The sequence below is a fragment of the Microchirus variegatus genome (assembly GCF_963457635.1).
Source record: "Microchirus variegatus genome assembly, chromosome: 3".
Classification (NCBI taxonomy): Eukaryota; Metazoa; Chordata; class Actinopteri; order Pleuronectiformes; family Soleidae; genus Microchirus; species Microchirus variegatus.
In genome coordinates, this window is record NC_139804.1 from 22,534,541 (window position 1) to 22,556,733 (window position 22,193).

The window sequence follows — 22,193 nt, forward strand, 5'->3', positions numbered from 1 at the left end:
CAGGAGTAGGATGTCCACTCACAGCAGGTCAAAGTGACATTCACATTATAAACACCAGGGTGACCCTACAGCAGCTGTATTTAACCAGGTTCATAATGAGTGGCAGGGTGTTTAAAAATGGAGATATTCATGTTCATGTTCAGGCTCTTTCTGCTCATTTTTTATTTTTTTAAAATCTCACTGCTTACTTTAGCTCCACCTTCGCTCTCTCTATGTGTCTGCGTGTACAGCATATGCCCTTGCATACTGCAGTAAAGAGAGAAATGGGCTAAAAACACACACCGACCTGAAATAGAACAACTGTTTATCCAAATGAACGACCGAGCAAACGAGGAAGCATTGGGCCCGTTTTATCAAAATGAACGTGCAACATTTTAGCAGGGTCACTCGTTCTTTAAGCAGGAGGAACGCAAAGTACGAAGCTCTCAGCACAGCAGGGTGTGAGATTATCTATTTCTGTCTGTGTGTGTGTGTGTGTGTGTTGTTACACACTGGACCTTTTTGATATAGTTAATATTGCAGGACTCAAGGCCAGCAAAACACTGGGAGAACTGTAACACTTTCACACACCATCAGCACAAACTGAGAACCACCTCTCTCTCCTTTCTGTAATTCTTAATTAAAGCTTGCCTGGTTGATAAGACATTATTTGACTTTTTAAAGTGTATGCTGGGAAGTGAGTTCAGGTAATGATTCAAATTTAAAAAGCATCTTTTGGAGGAGCAACCTTCGAGTGGGTTTTTCCAAATTACGAAACAGCGTTTCTACAGCGACAGTTTTCTACACATGAAGAAGTTTCCTGCTCCTCTCCAATGACAAAAGCAATTCATATCTTACAAGATATAGAAAGCTGCAGTCAGTCACCACCAGAGTGAACTGGTTTTTCTTTTCATTCTCTGTGACATCAATTCCCAGCACCTCAGTCAAATCCCAATTTTTTTATTTCGATTTGACGGGGAGTAGAAAAGACAGCTTAGAGACTCTAAGCCTTGGAAGAAATGCAACTCTCTGCACCCAGGCTGCTTTCATGGTGGGCGACAGAGATGAGAATGATTTAATTATTTTGTATCAGCTGTGCCACTGCAACATCTCCTTTGCTCTGACTTGGTCAAACATTACGAATAACATGACGGTGGAAGCTAATGGCTGCAAGTGTGTGTGTGTGTGTGTGTGTGTGTGTGTGTGTGTGAAGAGAATCTTTAAAGACCTAAAAGCACAGTGAGTGTGCATGTGTGAGTAAGAATAGCTGAGAGCATCAGTATGCAAATAGAAGGGTGCTAATGTCAGCTGTTGCACCCAGCAAGACTAACACTGTAACCCTTGCACTCTTTTCTATTTAAACACTCAAACAGGGAACGGGGAATCTTGTAAATTTGATGCGAGTATATACATTTTTCTTTTGAAAATTCTGTAACCCTAACCCTCAATTCTTTGTGATTGTGTGGCTGCTGTGTGTGTGTGTGTGTGTGTGTGTGTGTGTGTGTGTGTGTGTGTGTGTGTGTGTGTGTGTGTGTATAACAGCAGGAGTCCCATTGGCCTACATCTCTACATTTAATTACTCTCATGACACAGTAGGTAAAATGTCAGCCTGAAATAAACTGCACTGAGCGCTCACGTAGATCTTCTCCCTGCGGAGACAGGACAGACGAGTTCAGACTTGTTTCTGTTGAATCCTAAGTCGTGGTGTTGGCCACAGTTAAAGGGTTTTTTACGCATTTCAAATGATTACGCTAGGGATGGGAATCGGTATCGGTCCGATAGCAGTCAAAATCACTGGATCAGATATCGTACTCCAATATATCACATGGCTTCGCTTACACAGACAGTGAAAATGACAGCAATAAGCCTTTTAGCTGAGTCATGTTTGAGCTGTTTATTTCTTCGTTTTTGGGAGAACAATATTTGTTACACAAGTTTGTGATATCGGACACAAAAAAGTGGCATGTCCCATCCCTATTTAATGCTTTTCTGAGGTGTAGTTCTCTGTCTGGCCAGCAGAGAGCAACAAAGACAAGAACATGTTTGTGTATCAATAACCTTGTCTCTTGTCGTCACCTCAGAAAAAGCAGTCGGACTGAAGAATAAAAAGTAAAGAAGTCTCTGCAGTCAAAACAAACACACCCCATTTACTGCTAAAGAATTTAATAAAAAAAACAAAAAACATATCAGCTTCCCTGGTTCAATTAAAAATCTGAATAAAGACAAGGTCTACTGAAACCAGTGCAAACAAATCCTCCCCCAGAGTAAGAAAGAGCTCTCAAATAAAAAGAAATTAATCTAAACAGTAAAGTGCATGTTTGGAGAAAAAAAAAAACCCTCTTGTTGTTGCTGTAGAAACTGAACAGGCAGCAAGGGTCACACATGGAAATAAATGCCTCTTCTTCTTTTAAAAAGGGAGACCGCTGTAGTGGATGGAGTGCACAGAGTAATGCACCAGTACAGTCTTAGTTTGGACATTCATATAATTTCACAACTGTACATAAAACCTCAACTCCAGTTGAGACGACACATCCAGTGGTTTACATGCAAACATACAATTAAACTCCTCAGTTACGTCTTGCACGCTGCACATCACCGAGGTTACGCAGCGGCGACACATTCATACTCATCATGCAGACTCTCACACAGGTGCGCAGTTCCAGTCATGTCCCTTTTAGTCCACTGCACTGAGGTTACATGGTATTGTATAGCACCGCGGCGGCTCGCTGCTTCTTCTCAGCAGACGATTTGCGAGAGCGTCTTGACACGTGTCCCCTCCCCTGCAGACACGACGCAGTGACCGCGCCGCTCCAGGTGCCATCAGGCTCCTCCCCCTCGCCAGTCTCTTCTGTCGGACAGTGGGGAGAGGCAGAGGAGGGGCAGAGAGAGGATGAGTCGTCGTGGGACGAACCCGGCTTTTCGGCACAGATGTTTCGAGACAACACTTTCTGCTTCTTCCAGGTGTCGTCAGAATGAGCCGGGGACATGGAGAGGGAGTCCTGGTAGTGTGCTGAGCTCGTCCTGATGTGTGGCCTCAGGTCTAAGTCACTGAGGTCGTTAGCTGACAGTTCCAGACAGTCCAGTTTAGCCAACGACGCTGACCTCTTCATGAGAGAAGGGGGTGTGAGGCCTGCCTGGCGGATGCGAGCCTCCAGCTCCATGGCTCTGTGCCACCCAGTTGGCTCAAGGACACTCTTCCCCTCTTGTCTGTTTTGGAGCCGGTGTCCCTCATCCAGGCCTGGAGGGAAGTGTTCAACACTCGCCTCTTTACAAGGTCCTGGTTCTGTGTCCATGCCGTCTCTCAGGCCCTGAGGCTGTTCCAGTTGCTGTACTTCACTGTCTGTTGTTTCTAAGCTGATGCCGTCATGGAGGAAAGCCTGCAGCTCTTTGAGAGTCTGCTGAATCCTCTCGAGCTCCTGACTGCCGCGAACCAGTCTGCACTGAGCATCACAGCCGGGACCACAGCCTCCCTGTCTGCCTCGAGAACAAGACTCCAGCTTTTCATCCGTTTCTGACTCCTGCACTGTTGCCCCGTCCAGAGTCATTTGGTCTGAAGAGGCCGGGGCTTGGCTGTGGAGCGGGGACTGTGATGAGGTATTTAACAACGGTTCTACTGGCTGAGGAGAAGAGGCCAGTGATGATGTCAGCATATGGCTATCTAAAGCTGTGTACACAGTGACAGGTATAGCACCAGATATTTGGCTGTTATTGGAGTTAGGAGAGCAGGGAGGGTCTGAGGGTTTGTGTGTGCCTGAGGAGTCGAGACTTTGTAGTTCATGTATTGACCCTGTTTGTTTCTCTCCATCTTTGGACTTCGTAGACACAGCCATGATCTCTCCCTGAGTGTTGCTTTGTTCTGTGGAGTGATATGGGGAGCAAAGGGGAGGATTTTCATCACTTGGGGAGCATTGGGACAATCTAACAGGAGGGTTCTCAGTGTTGGGCGAATGCAACGGAGACCGCTGGGAAGCGACCATCTCCAGTTCTTGCTTCAACTTCTGCTCTAGCTGCTTGGTGGCCCGCCGCACTGAGCCCGCCGGCCAGTCACACGGCAGCATGGAGGGAGAATGTGGGTGTGAAGGAGGAGATAAGGACCCGGGGCTGGCGTCACAAGACTCCGTCCCCTCCTGATGTGGTTCCTGGGGAATGAGCTGAGAGCTGTGGGAGGACGGAGGGAGAGATGGAGATGGGGTAGGGGAGGGGCAAGGGGAAGCAGGAAGGCATGACACTGGGTGACATATGGCTTCGATCTCAGTGACAATATGGCGAACTGATATGCCGTTGTCATGGCGAGGGTGATGTGAACAGTCAGGACTGGCTTTGTCATCACAGTCATCAGACAGCGGAGACACCTGAGAGACACAGAGGCATACAAAACGGTATCAATCATGGGTTCATGCTGTTTCTATATGACAGGTAATGATTTACTACTTTACAAGTACTACAGTATTAAAACAGACAGTATCTATGATTCTAGTCTTGCTCTCCAGCAGGTGTCACTATGGTCCATGCAGAGTTAGTGTGTGGACAGTTTTAGTCCCGACTGTTCAAAAATAAATATGAATATGAGAATTTAAAAAGACCACTAATGACTTAAGATTACAGCTAACTGTTAAATGCAAACTCTATTTACACTTAGGCCACACCCACACTACTATGCTTTTATTAGAAAACGTGCGTGTTTTTCAGTCGAGTGGACGGTCGAGAAATGAGGAGCAGAATTTATGCGAGTAGTGTGGATGAAGCCTTAGATGCCAGCTTCTCAGCCATAATATGTTTTTGAGAATTGGTCAGGCAACACATAACATCTAATGACCTCATGTCCACCTGTGATGATTCTCAGTCATCTAAAGTCCAGTTGCCAATATCTAACTACTAAGATCTCATTAAAACATGTACACTATCCATAGATGATTGCCAATTCAAATATTATCTGCAGCAACACAGCTAAAAATGAATCTTGCTTTGATACAAGTTATAATATCTTAAGAGAAAAGCAAGAATCAGCCTGTACCTGGCTCCCGTTCACCTGCTCCTTTTCATCCTTAATGCCGATTTCTCCGTTTTCCTCCTGCGATGTTGGAGTCCTCTGTAGTGTCTGCTCTGGAACTGTTCGAGTTCCGCCATCTTGAGCCAAGCCCAAAAACTTTTCTCTGGCGCTGAAAAAGTCAATGCTGTCTGTGCTGTGGTTTGACGACCCATCAGCCTCACCTCGGCTGTCGAAGGCACCGCCTGCCTCCGTTTCACTGGGGTTGTTGTTGTCGTCACTGGGATGGAGCGGGAGAACCAGTGTGTGAAGGGTGGCGTTTGCAGGGCTAAGAGGGCTGTGTTTGTCACTTGATAGATCAGATATTGATTGATCTATAATGTCTGAGTCAGTGGATCCCAGTGTGAGAGGGGAGATTTCTTCTGAGCTGCCTGAGATGCCTCTGTCATGCAGATTGAGGGAAAGTTCTGCTGAGTTGTGCTTGGGCACTGAAATGGCCAGATGTGTGGGAGGAGTGCGGCGGACGCGCTGGAGTTCTGGAGTAGGAGGTAGGATGTGGAGTGATGGTGGCGGGTGGGGTAGAGCAACAGGCACAGTGACAGCCACACTCGCTGAATTGTCCAGTCTTTCCTCTGGGACGACAGTGGCTGCTCGAGGTCTCGGGAGAGGAAGCAGGAGCAGGTCGTCACAATCTGAGCCCACCTCCTCCTGAAACGGCGACTCGCACAGACCGTTGGTGTGAGAGTGGGACTCGGACGTGTGCGCGGCCTTCGATTTGGCAGAGTCTTCGGGTTCAGCACCAAGTGCGTGCAGCACAGCCACGCCCAGGAAGTGTTGTAAAGACGGGGACGAGGCGTTGTTGTTATTGTTGTGAGAGTCCGAGTGGCCAAGAGAGTGAGAGGACATTTTACACAGCAGGTCTGAGCGATCTAATAGGTCACTGTCAGAGTGGGAGCGCCATAGTTTATTATGTCTTTGTTTGCTGTGGAGGAAAAGAAAAAAATTGTCTCAAAACCAAAAAATACTGTACAGATACGTGCAGATGTTTCCAGGGCTGGGTTTCGAACTTCACTACTTTTGAGGCATCGACTGTGTATCAAATTTTCTCACTATCACCTGATGAGAAATTCGTTTTTCAGTTGTCAAATTCAATATCCAATTGATATCCAATCCTCAGGAGCTAATCTCAGGAGCTTTGGAGATCATATAGGCATGCCACATATTGTTTAAATGAGATCTAACAACCTGAGGTGTAACAGTATCATAACAGTGTTTCTGTATGAAAGCTCACCTGGCCAGTAAAATTCCCTGATATTCCTCCAGCTGTTTCATGAAGGAGGGGTTTGGTTTGGTAACAGCTCTTCTCTCCTTCACATAGTCGAAGGCGGTGTCCAGATCCCAGCCGTACTCCTTCATCGCGTAAGCGATCACTGTGGAGGCAGAGCGACTCACGCCCATCTTACAGTGAACCAGACACTTAGAACCAGCTTTCCTATCAGAGAGAGAAGATTGTATTTCATTACAGCTACACTGAAAAAAACCTAGAGAATGTAAACACATGTGTATGTGTGTGTGTGTGTAACATTGTGTGTGTTTGTTTACTTGGCTTTGGTGATGAACTTAAAGGTTTCGTTCCAGTACTCCAGCAGGTTGGTGGCCTCCTCGTCGTACACTCTGATGTTGTGGTACTCAAACATCCCTGGGAAAAAGTTGTCTATTTCCCTGGTCACATTCAGGATGTACCGCACTCTACATAAGAGACAGGAAGAGGAGGTGTGACTTGCTGACCTTGTCAATAATTGTTAACAATATCAGCATTTCATATTCCAGTGCAGGTTACTTGAATTATAAATGTAATTGTGTATTTTAGATCAGCTTTATAAATTGGTAATATGCTCCAAAGAGATGGTAAAAAGACATTATAATATAGTTTATTATCTATTGCGTATATAGCACATGGACTACAGAGAGATTAAATCAACTCAGACAGCATTTATTGCATTAAGACTTTAATTTGAATGAATTAACATTGATGAAGTAACACAGGAGTCCTGTAGTGACTGATGTCTTACCCACTGTTCTGCAGCTCCTCCATGTTCGAGGCATTCCACTCAGAGCCCTAAAGAAAACACAAGTTTCATGAGTATTATTATTTTTTCAAACCATTGTTGTTGTATGTCCTTGTTTTTATTTATTATGTTCAGCTGAGTTGCCACTGGGACTGATGATTTTATTACTGGTAATGATTTTGAAATGTTATCAAAGAATCTTGAATATCAACATATACTAGCATTTAACATACATGTTTACATGATCAACAGTAAATGACAACAAAGACTGAGGATGAAGGCATGTGAACTGCTTTCTCTGATCTCTACATCAACAGAAAGCCATTGATTGGGCTCCTGATTCTTACCAGATAAACGTGCTCAAAGATTTCAGTGGGACTGTCCATCTGCCCCAGGATGACGATCATCTCCTTGTCTATAAACTCTTTGAACTCCCTCAGGTTGCACGCCATTTGCATCTCCAGCTCTGTTCGGATCTGGGAAAGAAAGGATGACACACAAGAATAAAACAAATAAATAATTTAGAATTTGCATTTATATAATTTCTGTTTGCAAAACCGGTCAGTTCTACCTAAATGTAAATCCCTTTCTCTGTGTGGCTCTCACCTCTTTACAAGTGACGTTCTCTAGGTCTTTCTGCATCATGATCTCTCTCAGACGCATTGTGATCAGCCTCTCCGTGCGCTCCCTCTCTGTGGGCCTGCATAATAAAGAGACAAACAAAAACACCTTCAACACATTTTCTCTCACCCCTCAAAAAACTTTTAGAGACACAAAGGACCACCTTCACAGTCACAGTAGCAATTCTTGAATTCTCTTCATCGTTTCGTTTTCATTTCAGACTCAATGAGATTACTTGTTCCACTAGAGAATTGCCACTTTGTCCGTTTCTCAGAAACTGGAGAGGGAACAGAAAAATCTGAGAGCGTGGCCCATCGGAGATCCACAACAAAGTCCTCTTGAAGAGTATGTCTGTTGTTGTGCTTGGCTGTTTTTAACCACTCTGCTGAGGGAACACATTCAGCCTTTGGATGACACGCTGATGAGGCCAACAAGTGGCGTAATTACCTCTCAGGAGAGAAGAGCTCAATTCACCTTCTTATATTGTCTATTTTCCTCTTGTTTTGCTTGCTTGTGATTTGTTAGTGTGATAATACAGCAGGGTGAGTCAGCAGCCACAAAGGGGCCATTGTGATGGTAACAGGTGTATAACTGGAGGCATATAAAGCATTTATCTGCGTTGGAAGAATCTTTGGAAAGAGTCAGCTTGTTGGTATCAATGTTGACTGACTGACCTCAGGAGACAGGGCAAAGGGAAAGAAAACCTTTGTACCCTCTGCAACAAGTGCAGGTTAAGTATCATCTAGCATCCAGCAACACTTAAAACTCACAACAAGCCTCAACTTGCACACAGACAAGCTGAGGGACGAATGGCTGGTCAGAAAATAAAACAGGGAAAATATGATAGCGATGATGAAAGGATCTCCTGTTAGTAAATCCAGTTGCTTTCTAGAGTGTTAGATTTTTGGGAAATGATTTTAATTTGACAGAAATTGAAAATAATTGTACATATTTTTTATTTACTGATTTATATATTCAAGAGTGCAACATTGCATGAATTGTATTTATGTTTTTATTACCACAGAATGAACCTTTATTATTTATATCAGTATCTGAATCAGCCCATTCAAATTGAAACTTCACTAACAAATATTGCTAAAGTTGACACACTATATATTCATGCCCCATACAGTAAAACATGTTAACATGTCAACATTAAACTAGTTCCTGCTATCTCATCCTTCCACTCAGTGGTTACACAGGGGAACAAGCTGCCATGTCAACAATGCGGTCATGTAGTTTTGGCACTCACCCTGTGTGGCAATGAACAACTGTGCGTGTGTGGGTGTAATCTTGACGGAAAGTGTATTTGGAAAGCAAACACACCTCCTGCAGAGGGATTTCCAGGCAAGCAGGCAGTAAATATGGGTGGTGCTTGATCATTAACCATAAGCCATCTCATTTAATTTCCCACTTCTGGCTCCTTGAACCCAGGGGCATCAGGTAAAGAGCAAAACATCTTACTCAATGCCCCATTCATCCTCTGCCTCCCTCACTTTGCCTGCCACCTGCTTCTGTCCATCCCTGAGTCTGTCTACTCATTTGTCCGTCTGGATACAGTTTTTTCCAGACGAAAATCAAGCCAGCGAAAGCCCCGGCTATTTTGGACACTCAAATACCTCTGAAGAGAAGTAGAGTGGTGACACTCGAAATAGGTAGCTAGACACATGGCTAAGCAGCAAGGAGGGGAATTTCCCTGCTATCAGCAAAGACATAAATCCAGCTGCCTGTCTTGTTTCCTGTACTCTTCATGCCCCAATGTGACCTGGTAACAACTCCATGTCAGATGGATGAATAACAAAGATGTGTATGGTTGTGTGCTTTTGTTTTTGTTTGTGTTGCTTCTGGTTACGGCGAGAGGTGAAAGACAGCACGTCACGGCAGTTCCAGAGTCTAGGGCTGTAAAGCCTGGCTTATACCCTGCAATCGTCTGCTGTGGAGATGGAGCAATACTGTTGGCACGCGCAGAGGTGATTCAATATCGCTGTTGTGAAGACATGGCTGAAATGTACTTGCTGTGAAACACCTTAGGCTTTCTCTTAATCTGTGTCAAAATGTCAAGCCTTCTCATGTGATGCTTTTCTGTTCACACAGTACTGAAACACATGTAATCATGTAAATATCTACGCTAATCTACACCACACAGTTATTTCATGGTTTAAAATGTCAGTTATATCAGTACAGCCTGCGTGGAATGCAGTGTACAGTTTCTTGTGTGTGTTCATTCAACACAAACCTCTGTTTTGAAAATGTTAGTGCACTCACACCACAGGAATTTTACAGCACACATCAGTGGGGACTGAGAAACTTGTGAAAAATGATTCAATGCCTGGAATGCACCACAAATCATAAAATATTCCAGATATTCCACCATCGGTGTGAAATGATGTGGATTTACGTAATACACATCTGTCCACAGTGACTTACAGGTCTGTGAAGGGGGCAGGTGAGCTTGCACGGTGGGACTCAACGTCCTGCATGGCGTTCCACTCATTGATACAGAACTGGTTAGAGGAGATCCTGCTCTGGTAGTAGCTGATCCAGGTCAGGAACAGGCTGCCTGGGTAGTAGTTATGGCATCGAGCCACATCACATGCTTTGTGGAGCGACTGGAGGGCTGACCTGAAGCACACAGTGACACATGTGGTTGTTAGAGAGAAATAGAGAAATTTTGTCCTTCAGTTTCAATAGTGTCATTCCGCTCTGACCCTAAAAATGACAGCGAAAGGAAGTGAGGTTTGAAATAGGGTTTGTGTGACTATCCGTTCGATATGTCAAGGTGGTGCCGTCAAAATCAAACCATAAAAACACAGTCAAGTTCAAAATATACAGATGTAATTACAGTTTGGTCTGACAGAGGGCCCCAGTGAGCACAGCTTGGCTTTAGATTCACTTGGAATCCATCAGAAAAATGAGAGGGGGTTAAATACTTAACCTTAAATTTTGCTGTGAAAAGTGAAAGCAATCTATCTCAGCAAATGAGGGAGTAGGGAACCATGTTAGCTCAACTTGAGAGAAGTGGAAGAAGAGGTATCTCAGATGGGCAGTGCAGCGAGTGATTAACCTCTCATCATGACTAATACTAAGTTTATTAACACATAACATGATCACGTTTGTGTGGGGTGCAAGGGGTGCGAATATCCAAATATCTCCGAAGGAATTTCATGTCACGTAATATTCATTACAACTTGATTTTTGGGGAAAAAAAGTTACAGCCCCAATTAAGAGAGAAAAGACGGGAACGAACATATTGGCAATGAAACTTAATAACTAGAGGAAACAACAGAGATGTGAAGATGGGAATGGAAAAATGACATCAATGGAGAGACATAATGAAGAGATATAACACAGATAAATGAATGTATAGCGAATGCTGAAGAAAGACAGCGGTCAAAGTAACAATGAGACAAGAAAATGAGGAAATGAGGACAATGAATGAGGAAATGAAGAGGAAGCAGTGCATGTGAGACCGAGAGATAACAAAGAGACTGGGAAGCAGACAGATAATGAGACAAAGGAGGAGAGAGAAGATAAGTTACTGTGACAAAGTCAAAAAAAAGATTGCATTGAGCTGCAGTATAATCTTTATGCAACTTTACAAAACACGTGTTGGATAAAAGATCACTTACCACATGGCCTGGACTGAAACTGGCTTGAAGACATGAACCCTGTTCACGGTCGACACACTAAAGCCACTGTGGAGAGAGAGAGAACAATGACACAACTGCTTACATGTAAACAAGTGAGAGCACCTGGGAGCAGTGAGAGGAAACAGGACATAGGTGTGGTGTTTCTTACCCATCTCCATCCAAGTGGATCAGAGTGTCACTCCACAGAGGTAGTACCAGACCCACAGTGCAGCAGCTGGCAGGAAGAGAAACATGTCAAAAAGCAGCTGACAGAAGTAGATTAAAAATGGAAGCTTATTTAAATTAAAAGAAATCAATAATCAAAACAATAACGTTGAAATTACAGCAAAGCTGGAACAGGTAAAAATATTTAATGTGACACTAGAAGAGAATAGTGCACTGACCTATCAGAAGAGAGAAAGTCAATGCCGAGCACGAGGCTCTCCTCTGTGTCCTGTCTGCCATTGGTGGAGACCACCACCATGTAGCGGGTTACCTGAGGGTGAACGCTCTCCAGACGGACAGCCTGAAAGAAAAGACAAAAAGGAAGTGATGAAGAACGGAGGAGAGAGCAGAAGTGGGCAATGAGAAAAAAAGGCAGGCCTTGAAAACTTGTTGGATTATTTCTTCTTTGGCTCTAGCGGAGCTTTCTATAGCCTAAGAAAATAACCCCTCATATGAAATCAGCGTTATGAATAGACTATAGCAATACTGCTGGAATATTCATTTATCAAATATTCATTCATCAAGAAATGACAGGAATACTAAAAAAAAAAACAAAAAAAAAACATCAATAAGTTTCAGTTTGATACATTTGAGAACAAGGAAATGAAACCAGCCACTGTGTTTGGTAAATAATCTCCCTCGTGTTTGTGGATAACTGACCAGTCGGATGGTGTCCTCTGGCCGCAGCACAGTGAACATGGTCTGGAGATGTTTCTGGAGATCACCTAGACAGACAGGATTTAAAACTCTCATTTAGTTCTGGTTTATTTTGAGCAACAATTATATTCTTGGAACTTAAAGGTCGACGTAACCCTGAGGATAGTGTATCATCTCCCCCCCCCCCAGGCAAGTTTCCAGTGCATTCAAACTCTTTTACTTTGGCCTTTTTTCACACAACATGCAAATACACAGACACTTTTTATCATCACATTTCAACACACATTCAACATTCTTTTACACGAGCAGCAACATATTATTTTTCTTCTTCTGGTATTTATGTTTTTCAGTGTTATTTTATCATCCAGAAAATGCCAAATAAATTCTCATCACCTGCCAGCAAACAAGCTGTACTTCACATGGAATGCATCAACGTTTCAAAGTTAGCATCAGCCACCCCCAAGATGCTGTTACATAAATGATAATTTGAGCTTGAACTCCTAAACAAGTCTTTACCTGCATGCTTGTTCCTGCGCTGGTTGACAGGAGGTGCAGAGTTAGGTGTGGGGCTCTTTCCCCTGGGAAGAAACACTGCTGCACCTTTCACTGTCAGAAAGCTCTCGCTGATACTGTGAGAGAAGAGAAAAAAGGGAGAATGGACATTAGAAGATTCAAAAACACTGCTATCTAATTATCCATCTAGTAATCCAATTATATTCATTCATTTTGTATAACTTATGCACTTATAAAAGTGAACTTCATTTTTGAAATCCCTTCCTTGCACATGTTGACCCTAATTTCTTGTAAATGAACACAAGATGGGGACAAGGAACAGATGGGTGTTGTCATGTGCTTATGTCAGTGTCACAATGCTCCATTCAGCTGCCCTCTGCTCTGAAGTCTCCCCAAATCAGACGGATGCTAGCAAAACAAGATCCAGGCCCCAATGTGAACCCAGAACACAATGTTCTCTGCTTCTCCATGCAGCTGGATTACACACACACACAGGCTTACTCACACTAACAGCTGCCAGTACAGAGGGATGGGAGGATTGGGAGGAGACAAGGGGTCTGAGAGGAAAGACAAGAGCAAGTCCCCTCCTCCACAGTCTTGGAGCAGAGATAAGAGCTGTCCAGTACACAGCAGGTCATCAGCAGAGTTTTTGTTTTTCTCTTATGGACACTACTAGGCTCGACTCTACTCTTTTTTTTTTTTTTTTTTTGCTTTTCCATTACGGCCAGCTAACGTCAAGACTCTCGGCTACTGATTAGTCAGAGTCATGAGCGCAATGTCTGACACAAGAGTCAAACCCGCCATTTTTAAAAACTGGCAAGAGTGTTACAGTGAGCCTACATAGCTGCTGTTTACAAAAATATACCGTGGTATGTCGACAAGGTGTAGCATTAACTGTGTTTGGTGGTGGTTGACGTGAGGATCCAGAGAGAGCAGGGGTTTGCATCGTGTATAAAACAACGTCACGGCAGCCGTACTGTGACGACCCTGCCTACGCTGAGGAGGTACTTTGAAGTAACGGAAAAGGACGCGACTCATACCCCAACTGGGTAGAGTCGAGTAGAGCCGAGTAATGTTAGTAAAATGCCATTAGTCTCATTAACTGAGAGTGGGGTCGCAGTTAACGAGAGAACGCATTACAGACTGTGTTTCAACTCGATACTAAACAATGTGTGTGTGTGTGGGAGAGAGAGGCAAAGTGTTTTATGTGTTTAGATTCTCATGGTGACACACTAACCACAGACCTCCTTCTGCAGTCACTTAGTGTGAAATGACAGCCATGAGACCAGTAAACCATTACCTATTTGATTATATGATGCTACACATGAGGTCTCTGTCTGGACCAGTATTTTTATGTCTGTAAAAAAATATCCATACTAATGCACCCGATATAATGCATTCTGGTACAGTTGGTTGCATAGTGGAATTTAAAAATGTAAAAAAAAATTTGAACATTTAAATGTGATCTTATTTTTGAGCTTTTGCAGAAAAAAGAATGTTGTTTCCTAATTTTTATGTCACTGGTGCCAGTCACTGGTGGTGATATAGATATGGCACGCATTTGGTTCGGAAACTTGACCGATACATAACACTCATCTAAAATTCATACAATAAACAGTGATGTCTTGTTCTTTTTGCAGTGGCTGACTTTAGCAGCAGCAGCTGCTCCAGCTTCATTTGCCTCGGAGAACATCAAGAGTGTGGAGTTCAGGTCCAGACAGATGAAAACGAGCCAGTCACAGTGTTTCTGTTTTGGTATCGGACACTGAACTGGAGCCCGATGCAGTTTAAACAAGCTGTGCTTAGTTTCCCTGAAGCGCTGATGTATGGGACCAGACCCAACACTGATTATCATTGTAACATACAGTATGTCCAGCTTATGTGGTGAGGCTGCTCTAAACAGCTGCCTGACAAAAAACAAGGACTATACTGTGCACCATTTGTTGCCAATTTCGTGGAAAGATCATGTTTTCAATGGAGTATATTTTTTTCCAATACCATGATGTATAAAATACACAATATTGTGATATAAGATTTAGATCAACCATTCTCCTAAACACAGTTTCCTTAAATTACGTAAACTGTGTCTGCTTGTAATAGACTCATTAACCACAGTGTTATGATAAATTTTTTTACACCTCTCATAACAACAATAAAGTGCTCCGTTATCTCTCTCTTACCACGTCAATTCCAAGAGAAACACCCTCTTGTTACTTTTATAGCTTTTCCAGTGTATTTTTACATTTTGACGGTGTTGTCGCAATAATGTTACAATATGACCTGATTGTGCCTAGCTGTTAGTAGTTCCAATGGCACAACAACACACATGTTAAAGAAACACGTGTTTCTGGAGGTGACAATAATCAGGGGAGTTGGTCGACCTGTTCTACTAAACTTTAACGAGGGCGGTTTCTTAGCCACTGGGCCCAGAAACCAAGAAAGGGAAAGGATACACTAAACCTCACTGGGATAAACCAAAAAAAAGGTGATGACATCAAAGCCTCACATTTCTGTTGAAGTTACACAAACTGTTTATTTAGACAAGAAACCACTGTGTTGGATAATCTCTCTGCTTTCACAGTGTGCTCCAGGTCTACACTCAGTGAACCTCTACAGTTCATCAGGTTCTTCAGTTATTCAATTTCACACTCATGGCAAACTAAAAAAAAACATCACCTTTTTCTCAGTAATTTAATCTCTCCATCCTCTCACACAGCCAAAAAAAGTCCTTCCTGGATTTTGCTGAGACAGACACAGAATTGGGAGACCCAGACAACAGAGATGAGAGAGGAAAAAAAACAACATTACCGCAGCCTTTTGCTGAGCTTATTTCCCATAACTCAACCACCCTTGACCCAGCTGTTTCCCTTTAGTCGTCTCTCACTCGCTCTCTCTTCCTCTTCTCTGCATTTCTCACAACTTTGACTGCTGCCCTAGTTTTCATCATCACTCTCCTCAATTCCTGCTGCATCATGTCCTGCTGATCCCTCACACACAGACTGTACTTGGCAATGACCATGTATAGTGATGATGCTACTGTACAATGTCCTCTGTAATACAAAACTCAGCACTCACGCACGTGCATGCACATACACATGACCTCTCACGCTTGTGTCGGGAGACATTGAGAAGGTGGAATCGAAGCCTGAGAGCTGGAAGAGTGAAGGACTGTGAACGACTCGAATAGTATTTCTAAAAATACAGCAGCCCTTTAAAAGTTTAAGCTATTCACAGTCTGTATTCAGGGAGAATGGTCACCTTACTGTACATCTGACATGTCAGCAACAGCTCAGTCCAGAGGTTTAACAGAGGCCTACGTGTGCTTGGATTACTGAGATTAGTTTTAGACAGGGTTAGGACAGGCAAACTTTAAAGACATAACGTAATGTCACTTTTTGTTCTAGCCTGTAAATGTGCTCCACTTTGCCACATATTACACTGAAATTGATACGGTGGATCAGAACGACGGTCAAGTTTGCTAATGTTACCGCGCAGGGAAATCAAGCACAACATGCACAACCAAGCTTTAGTGACAGGTCAAGTTCAAAGAGATCTCCCACATAAATTATCTGGACTGTGGCTTCCTGTCATTGTCTAATTTATCTTGGCATAGTTGTATGAATATTTGCTGCAGATAAAACAGCATAAAAAGTCAGAGTTGTGTGCAGAGGTTTGGCGGACGGTCAACATCAACATTTTTTTTTTTTCTTACTGTCCCTTTACACAAAATCTTCAGTATGTGATGTAAATGTGCTGTTATTGACACCTTCAGAGTTTCAAACCTGAGCAACAATGTTTGCTGCAATCCAAATCTAGGCACAGCAGGAGCATGAAATACTGCTGCAAATATGAAATGTTTCCAAAATGTCTCATGACAACTGCAAAGGCCTCTGTTCTGTCAGAGTAACTGCAATTATATACTTACTATAGGACAGGTAAAGAGATAGGGTGAAAGAAAATAGGGTGAAAAGTACCAGTCAGAGTGCAGTGGGTCATCTTTGAGCATTCAGTACTCCCAGGCTACAGCCTGAAGTGAAGCAGAAGGTACTTGTTAGGGCAATCGTCACAGACACAATCATCACTATGTAAGGACCACTCCACACAGTGGGCAGATAACTGAGTGACCCCCCCTCCCCCCATTCCAGTTGCCCGTGTCCATATTAGTCACTCCTAAGAGGAGAGAGGGATAAATATAGGGCCTGGCTCTATAGAGGACAGGGCCTGCAAAGGCCTTATGAGTTTGCACCCTACGCATATGCAGCCCAATGGGAAAAGCAGGGATTTGGCTGCCGTGTGTGTGTGTGCGCTCACAGTGGACTATCAGCCAATGTCACAAGCAAAGAAGGCAGTGACAAATAGATCAGCGGAGGGAAAAGTAACGTATGGAGTGTCACTGTCCTCATTTGAGTCCAGTTCAAGATAATTTCCACAAGAAAGTTTAGAGGTAGATAAGTTTTTCAAAGCCAGAGGCGCATGAAGGGATAAAATAAGAGCAGCAGGAGCCAAAGAGGACCAGGCAAGATAACAGAAAGGGATACCAGGTCATACTAAAGATAGACTTTCATCAACCAGCAGAGAGTTGACATACTGCCCAGACCAACTGTCTTCTGTGTATGTGTGTGTGTGTGTGTGTGTGTGTGTGTGTGTGTGTGTGTGTGTGTGTGTGTGTGTGTGTGTGTGTGTGTGTGTGTGTGTGTGTGTGTGTGTGTGTGTGTGTGTGTGTGAGAAGGCCGCAACATTCGCTAAGGTCTTAGTCCTGTATCCTTGGCGACCCAGGGCACAGACCATGGTGCAAACAGCAGCCATCTCAACAAACTAAACATACCTGCAGTGCTATTCTGAGAAGGATTCAGATTACATTTTAACTTACAGTTTAAACAAACCCTTCAGTCAAAATGAAGCCATATGTCGCTCTGGTAGTAGCAGTGGCACAAATACTGGATTTGTTCCAAATCAACTTTTTAAACATTTAAATCCTTATATTTGAGACTCTGGAGATCCTCAGTCGGCAAAGTGTGAGAAAAGATGACTCACTCATGTTTTTGGGGTCCTCCTCAGTCTAAGTACAGGAGATAAAACATGCAATGTTGACTTCCACATTCATTGGGATGTCACAAAAAAAAAAGTTATATTCTTGTCTCCACAGTACAGCACAGAGTCCTACACAAACTTCCAGTCTCAGAGGATTTATCTGTCCAGTGGATACATGTTATATATGACGGCAATGTGCCTGCTAGAGCCTGCGAATGATCACTTTTCCAAATGCTACTGTTAGCTCCCAGTAGCCTCTGTGGCTGATGTCATTTCCTGCCCCTTAAGTTTCATTTTACTTTAAATAAAAAAAATGTATATATATTTTTTTTAAAGAGATACTACTAAACAGAGTGTTCTGAACAGGGCTGTTTTGTCAAGGTGATTGAACAGCTGTGGTGCTTCATCCTTTGGTATTTTGACCATAGCATGTAACAGACATGTTCATGAGGACACCAGGGAACTAGTTTAACTTGGAGAAATAGGGTACAATATGGGAAAAAATAAATAGATAAATAAAAGAAAATGAAAAACAGAACTTTCAGGACACACATTCACTTACAAACACCATCAAATGGCTATTAACAGGCTTCACTGTGAGGTACACAAAGTAGAGCTGGTCAGATACCATGACATTTAATCAAGTTATGCATGTTATTAGATTTTCTAGGCATCTCACGCAAACAGAAGCAGACACGCAATTATAAAAACTGACCTATATCCAGCTGCCTATAACTCAGATGACCTGCTGAGTTCCTGCACACGAGCACGCCACTTAGTCACGTTTTGGTCTTATCCGTTTTCTTTTTTGAGAACACCTATGCAACAAAAACACTTAAGAGGAAGAGAGGGGTTTACCGGTATTTCTAAAATTGCTAGGATAACAAGGGTGTTTTAGATGCCATATAGCCACAGACAATACTTAACTCCATCAACTGGCCCAGGGCTTGTAATTACTCACTCAAACACTGGTTAAACATTATAGAGTCCTGCTGACATTCTGGCGCTTACAGGCATTCAGACTATAAGCAAACCGACACATGTACACAAACATTAAACAAGCCAACATGTACACACACGGTGCAATAAAACAAAGGACCCTAATATCCAGGATTGACAAGCACCGTTGTCAATCCTGGATATTACAATGGGTGGGGATGAAAACAATCATTATGCACTTTGACCAACCAAACCAGGAAGTCAGAGGAGTCACACATCTGCTGATATTTACAAGAGTGTGGGTGTATGTGTGTGGTGTATTAATATATTCCCAAAAAACTTCCTTGTGAAAAATACAAGTAAAAATAAACAGAAAACTTTCCTTTGAACCTGGGTCCATTTCAACTAAATGTTCAGTTTCCTCAAAAAGCTCAAAAGCACAATCCTGTTGCAAACAACCAACTGTCCTCAGACAGGAGGCCAATTCTAGTAGTAGTAGTGAACAACCAATTACTTACTTCATGGAAATCTAACAACTTTGTGGAAAACACTGTAATGCTGCAGTCATTTCTGCATCAACGTCCCTACACCCCCCATATTTGCTGAGCTTATCTGAGGCTGCTCCATGTGACCATTTGGAAACACAGGAACAGACGGGCCTTTGATCTGTCCTGACAGGCAGACTTGTTTTCACTGTATGGACAAGTCAACTAAATCTCATTGCAACTGACAAGCAAAAAGAAGCCTTTGCCTCACTCTGCCTCGATAGCTCACAGAATAGATCACAGCAAGATAAGTCAGTGAAGACAATCTATGCATTGTTCTCAGAACATCCCATAACACATATAATATTTAGCATAGACTATTGACCTGAGAAGCAAAGAGCTAAACTTAACTGTAGAGGCCTAGTAGCCTAGTCACACATCACAAGATTTACCATGATAATGGTAATACTGGGGATATTTCTCTTTGATTGTATGTGCCTGGCACACTCTCTATTACAACTTAGGAAAACCATGAAAATATTTAGTTTGTTCACTTATTTAGATATTTTGTCTGATTATTTGAGAATTAAAATTCAATTCCACATCAATAAGGACTGTTATCATTTCTCCACAATGGTCATGTGTTCAAACAAGACTATGATATGAAGACTACGATGAGTAGAAACACCAAAACAATAGCAAATTAACAAATACACTATGAAGTTATGTCACTCGGGTGATATATAACATAACTGTCTGGGCAAATTAGTAGCAATGTAGCTTTCCTAGAGCAAGAGTGTGTCTGGACCTGTACAACATGTAGGATGAATCACACGTGGAGCCTTTATGTCTTAGTAAGGTCAGAAAGGAGCGGCAGCATGAGTAAGAGCCTGCTACGTCACCAGGAAATACAGCTGGAACTGATGTTGTGACTCACAAGTCTTGAGACATAAGAAGTCAAGTGTATGGAGAAATAGTCTTGCATGGTTAATACAGTGAGCAAAATCACAATGGCATAACTAGAGATGCAGCAAAAATGATAGACAGGTAGAGGCTGAGTAAAAGAAAAGAAAGGTCTTGACTTAACAAGTAATCCATTGCACTCACGATAAAAAACATAAGTCATAATATATTGTTTTAAGATTCTTAAAGAGCAGAGTTTCTTAATAAAGTAAATTCACTCCATACTTTCAAGTTTGACCTTATTTTTCATGTGGAGCTGAAAACAATTTGTGGACAACAACAGTTTAACTTACACAAACCATGAGATCACTCGAGTAGAGAGCCATATTATTCCTTCTACCAACTAACTCCAAATATGAAGCATTTCATCTGCTGTATATTTAAACATGAGCCTTAACAATGCGACAATCCACAACAAAGCAGTTCACTTTCAGACACAGACAGTTTCATGTGTGACCAGTGGCTGACTGACTGGAGCAGAACACTTCAAACTACAGCATGTCTCACAGTGAACTTTGTTCGTTTAAACTTACAGCTGGTTGATTTCATTTTTTGTCACGACCGCGTCGTCGCTGAAGTAAGGCACCATCTTGGCCCCACAGCAGGAGCAGAAGCTGACCGCCGACGAGCTGTCAGAGCTGGACACCGCTCCGAGCGTCATGCCGGCGGTGTGGAGCGCAGAGCGGAGCGGAGAAAGGTGTCGGGTGTACTTGGTCCCAGACAGAAAATAAAAAAACTTTCACTCGTCTCCCGCAGTCATTATGCTCCGGATGTCCTCAAGTTTTAATAGTTGCAACACAGCGCACAGGTGATGAAACACACACCGCAAAAAGGAAATGTTTCCAAACCCACACTATTGCATTAAACTGAGCAGCGTGACGCATAAATAAATCTGACACAATGTGTTCCTGCGCGTGGTTGCCCGAGGTGTCCCAATAATGCAGCCAGGGCGTGTCCAATTTTAAAGAAGTTCCCGTAACGGTTTCATAATATTGTATCGCATTGCTTGCACGGTCCCTCTCCGTGTACAGCGTGGGACATAATATGACTTCGGTCAAACTCTCACAGGAAAAGTCATGGCAGGGAGGAGCTGGAGCCACGTGTTTTGGGGAAACGCGGGGAGCCAATGAGGACAGCGGGGAGGAAGAGAAGGAGGATGGACAGCACGGAATAGTCCCAGTACTCCTCGTGGATGTATTATAAAATCATCCATGGTACTCCTGCATGGACTCTGGCTGAAGCGCAACAGCTGGTGCGCAAAGTCTGACAACTGTGCATTGTGAAAGTGTTAATGTTTGCACCAGCAAACAGATTACACCATGTATACTTTCTAACAGCTTTTAACCAAACTCCCTGATTGAACAGTTTGGTTATAAAGCTGCATACTTGTGGTTGTTGGTATACGATATAATCAAACACCACGATAAGAAGTGGTCACAATAAGATGATCATGGTGAATTTCCATTATTGGAATAATCGTGATGGGGAAAATTGTTAAAGGTTCAGATGAGTGATTTAAAAATGTCAGCTTGCTTTTCAGGTAAGCATCCTCATTATTTGATTATAGTGACTATAGGCAACTTTGACATCAGATGTTCTTTTGAGGAATAAACCTCTTGCAGTTTCCCCAACTTGCATTTGTTTCACAGCAAACTAGACACTGTTTCAATGTCAGTATCTGCTAAATATGTCACACACAACACATCTTTTACCTGTATAAAAGTAAAAGCACTGTGGTGTTTGGGTTTCCCTAGATACATTAAATACGTACATATTTTATGACAGATTTGAAGAACCCACAAATGTGTGGCATCATAAAAAGGAGTCCTGCCATTTACTTTAGTAGAGAGGCAGATTCAAAAGTATATTATTAAGGACTTAGGACTACAAATCTAATACAAGTTGGTTTTTATCTAAATACAGTATAAATACATAAAACAAATATTGACATAATTTAAAGAATCACAACACTTTTTGTCAGACTAATTGTCAGAAGGAAATATTGTCTCATGCCTACTATTGCCCATCCACATTTACAATCTGGACAACACTGTAGGTCAGGATAATATGTTCTAGTCATCCTGATCATTTCTTA

At 42.7% G+C, this 22,193-nt stretch overlaps 1 protein-coding gene across 2 annotated transcripts in view; it reads right to left on the reverse strand.

Annotated features, from left to right (window-relative positions):
• Positions 1 to 1,904: 1,904 nt before the first annotated feature.
• The window catches only part of ssh2a (slingshot protein phosphatase 2a), a 33,122-nt gene continuing 12,833 nt past the window's right edge, over positions 1,905 to 22,193 (reverse strand). Inside the window, exons 1-14 of one of the 2 annotated variants that reach the window (XM_083886105.1) lie at positions 20,632 to 20,952; positions 12,684 to 12,796; positions 12,171 to 12,235; positions 11,690 to 11,811; positions 11,455 to 11,520; positions 11,286 to 11,351; positions 10,084 to 10,278; positions 7,642 to 7,735; positions 7,383 to 7,511; positions 7,039 to 7,085; positions 6,569 to 6,715; positions 6,258 to 6,458; positions 4,994 to 5,948; positions 1,905 to 4,331 (exon numbers count right to left, since the gene is read on the reverse strand). In XM_083886105.1, coding sequence (XP_083742231.1) covers positions 2,673 to 4,331; positions 4,994 to 5,948; positions 6,258 to 6,458; positions 6,569 to 6,715; positions 7,039 to 7,085; positions 7,383 to 7,511; positions 7,642 to 7,735; positions 10,084 to 10,278; positions 11,286 to 11,351; positions 11,455 to 11,520; positions 11,690 to 11,811; positions 12,171 to 12,235; positions 12,684 to 12,796; positions 20,632 to 20,759 — 3,987 coding nt within the window. In that variant the 5' untranslated portion in view covers positions 20,760 to 20,952 and the 3' untranslated portion in view covers positions 1,905 to 2,672. Of the gene's footprint in view, positions 4,332 to 4,993; positions 5,949 to 6,257; positions 6,459 to 6,568; positions 6,716 to 7,038; positions 7,086 to 7,382; positions 7,512 to 7,641; positions 7,736 to 10,083; positions 10,279 to 11,285; positions 11,352 to 11,454; positions 11,521 to 11,689; positions 11,812 to 12,170; positions 12,236 to 12,683; positions 12,797 to 20,631; positions 20,953 to 22,193 lie in introns of those variants that run through there. The other variant, XM_083886106.1, reaches the window with a different exon arrangement.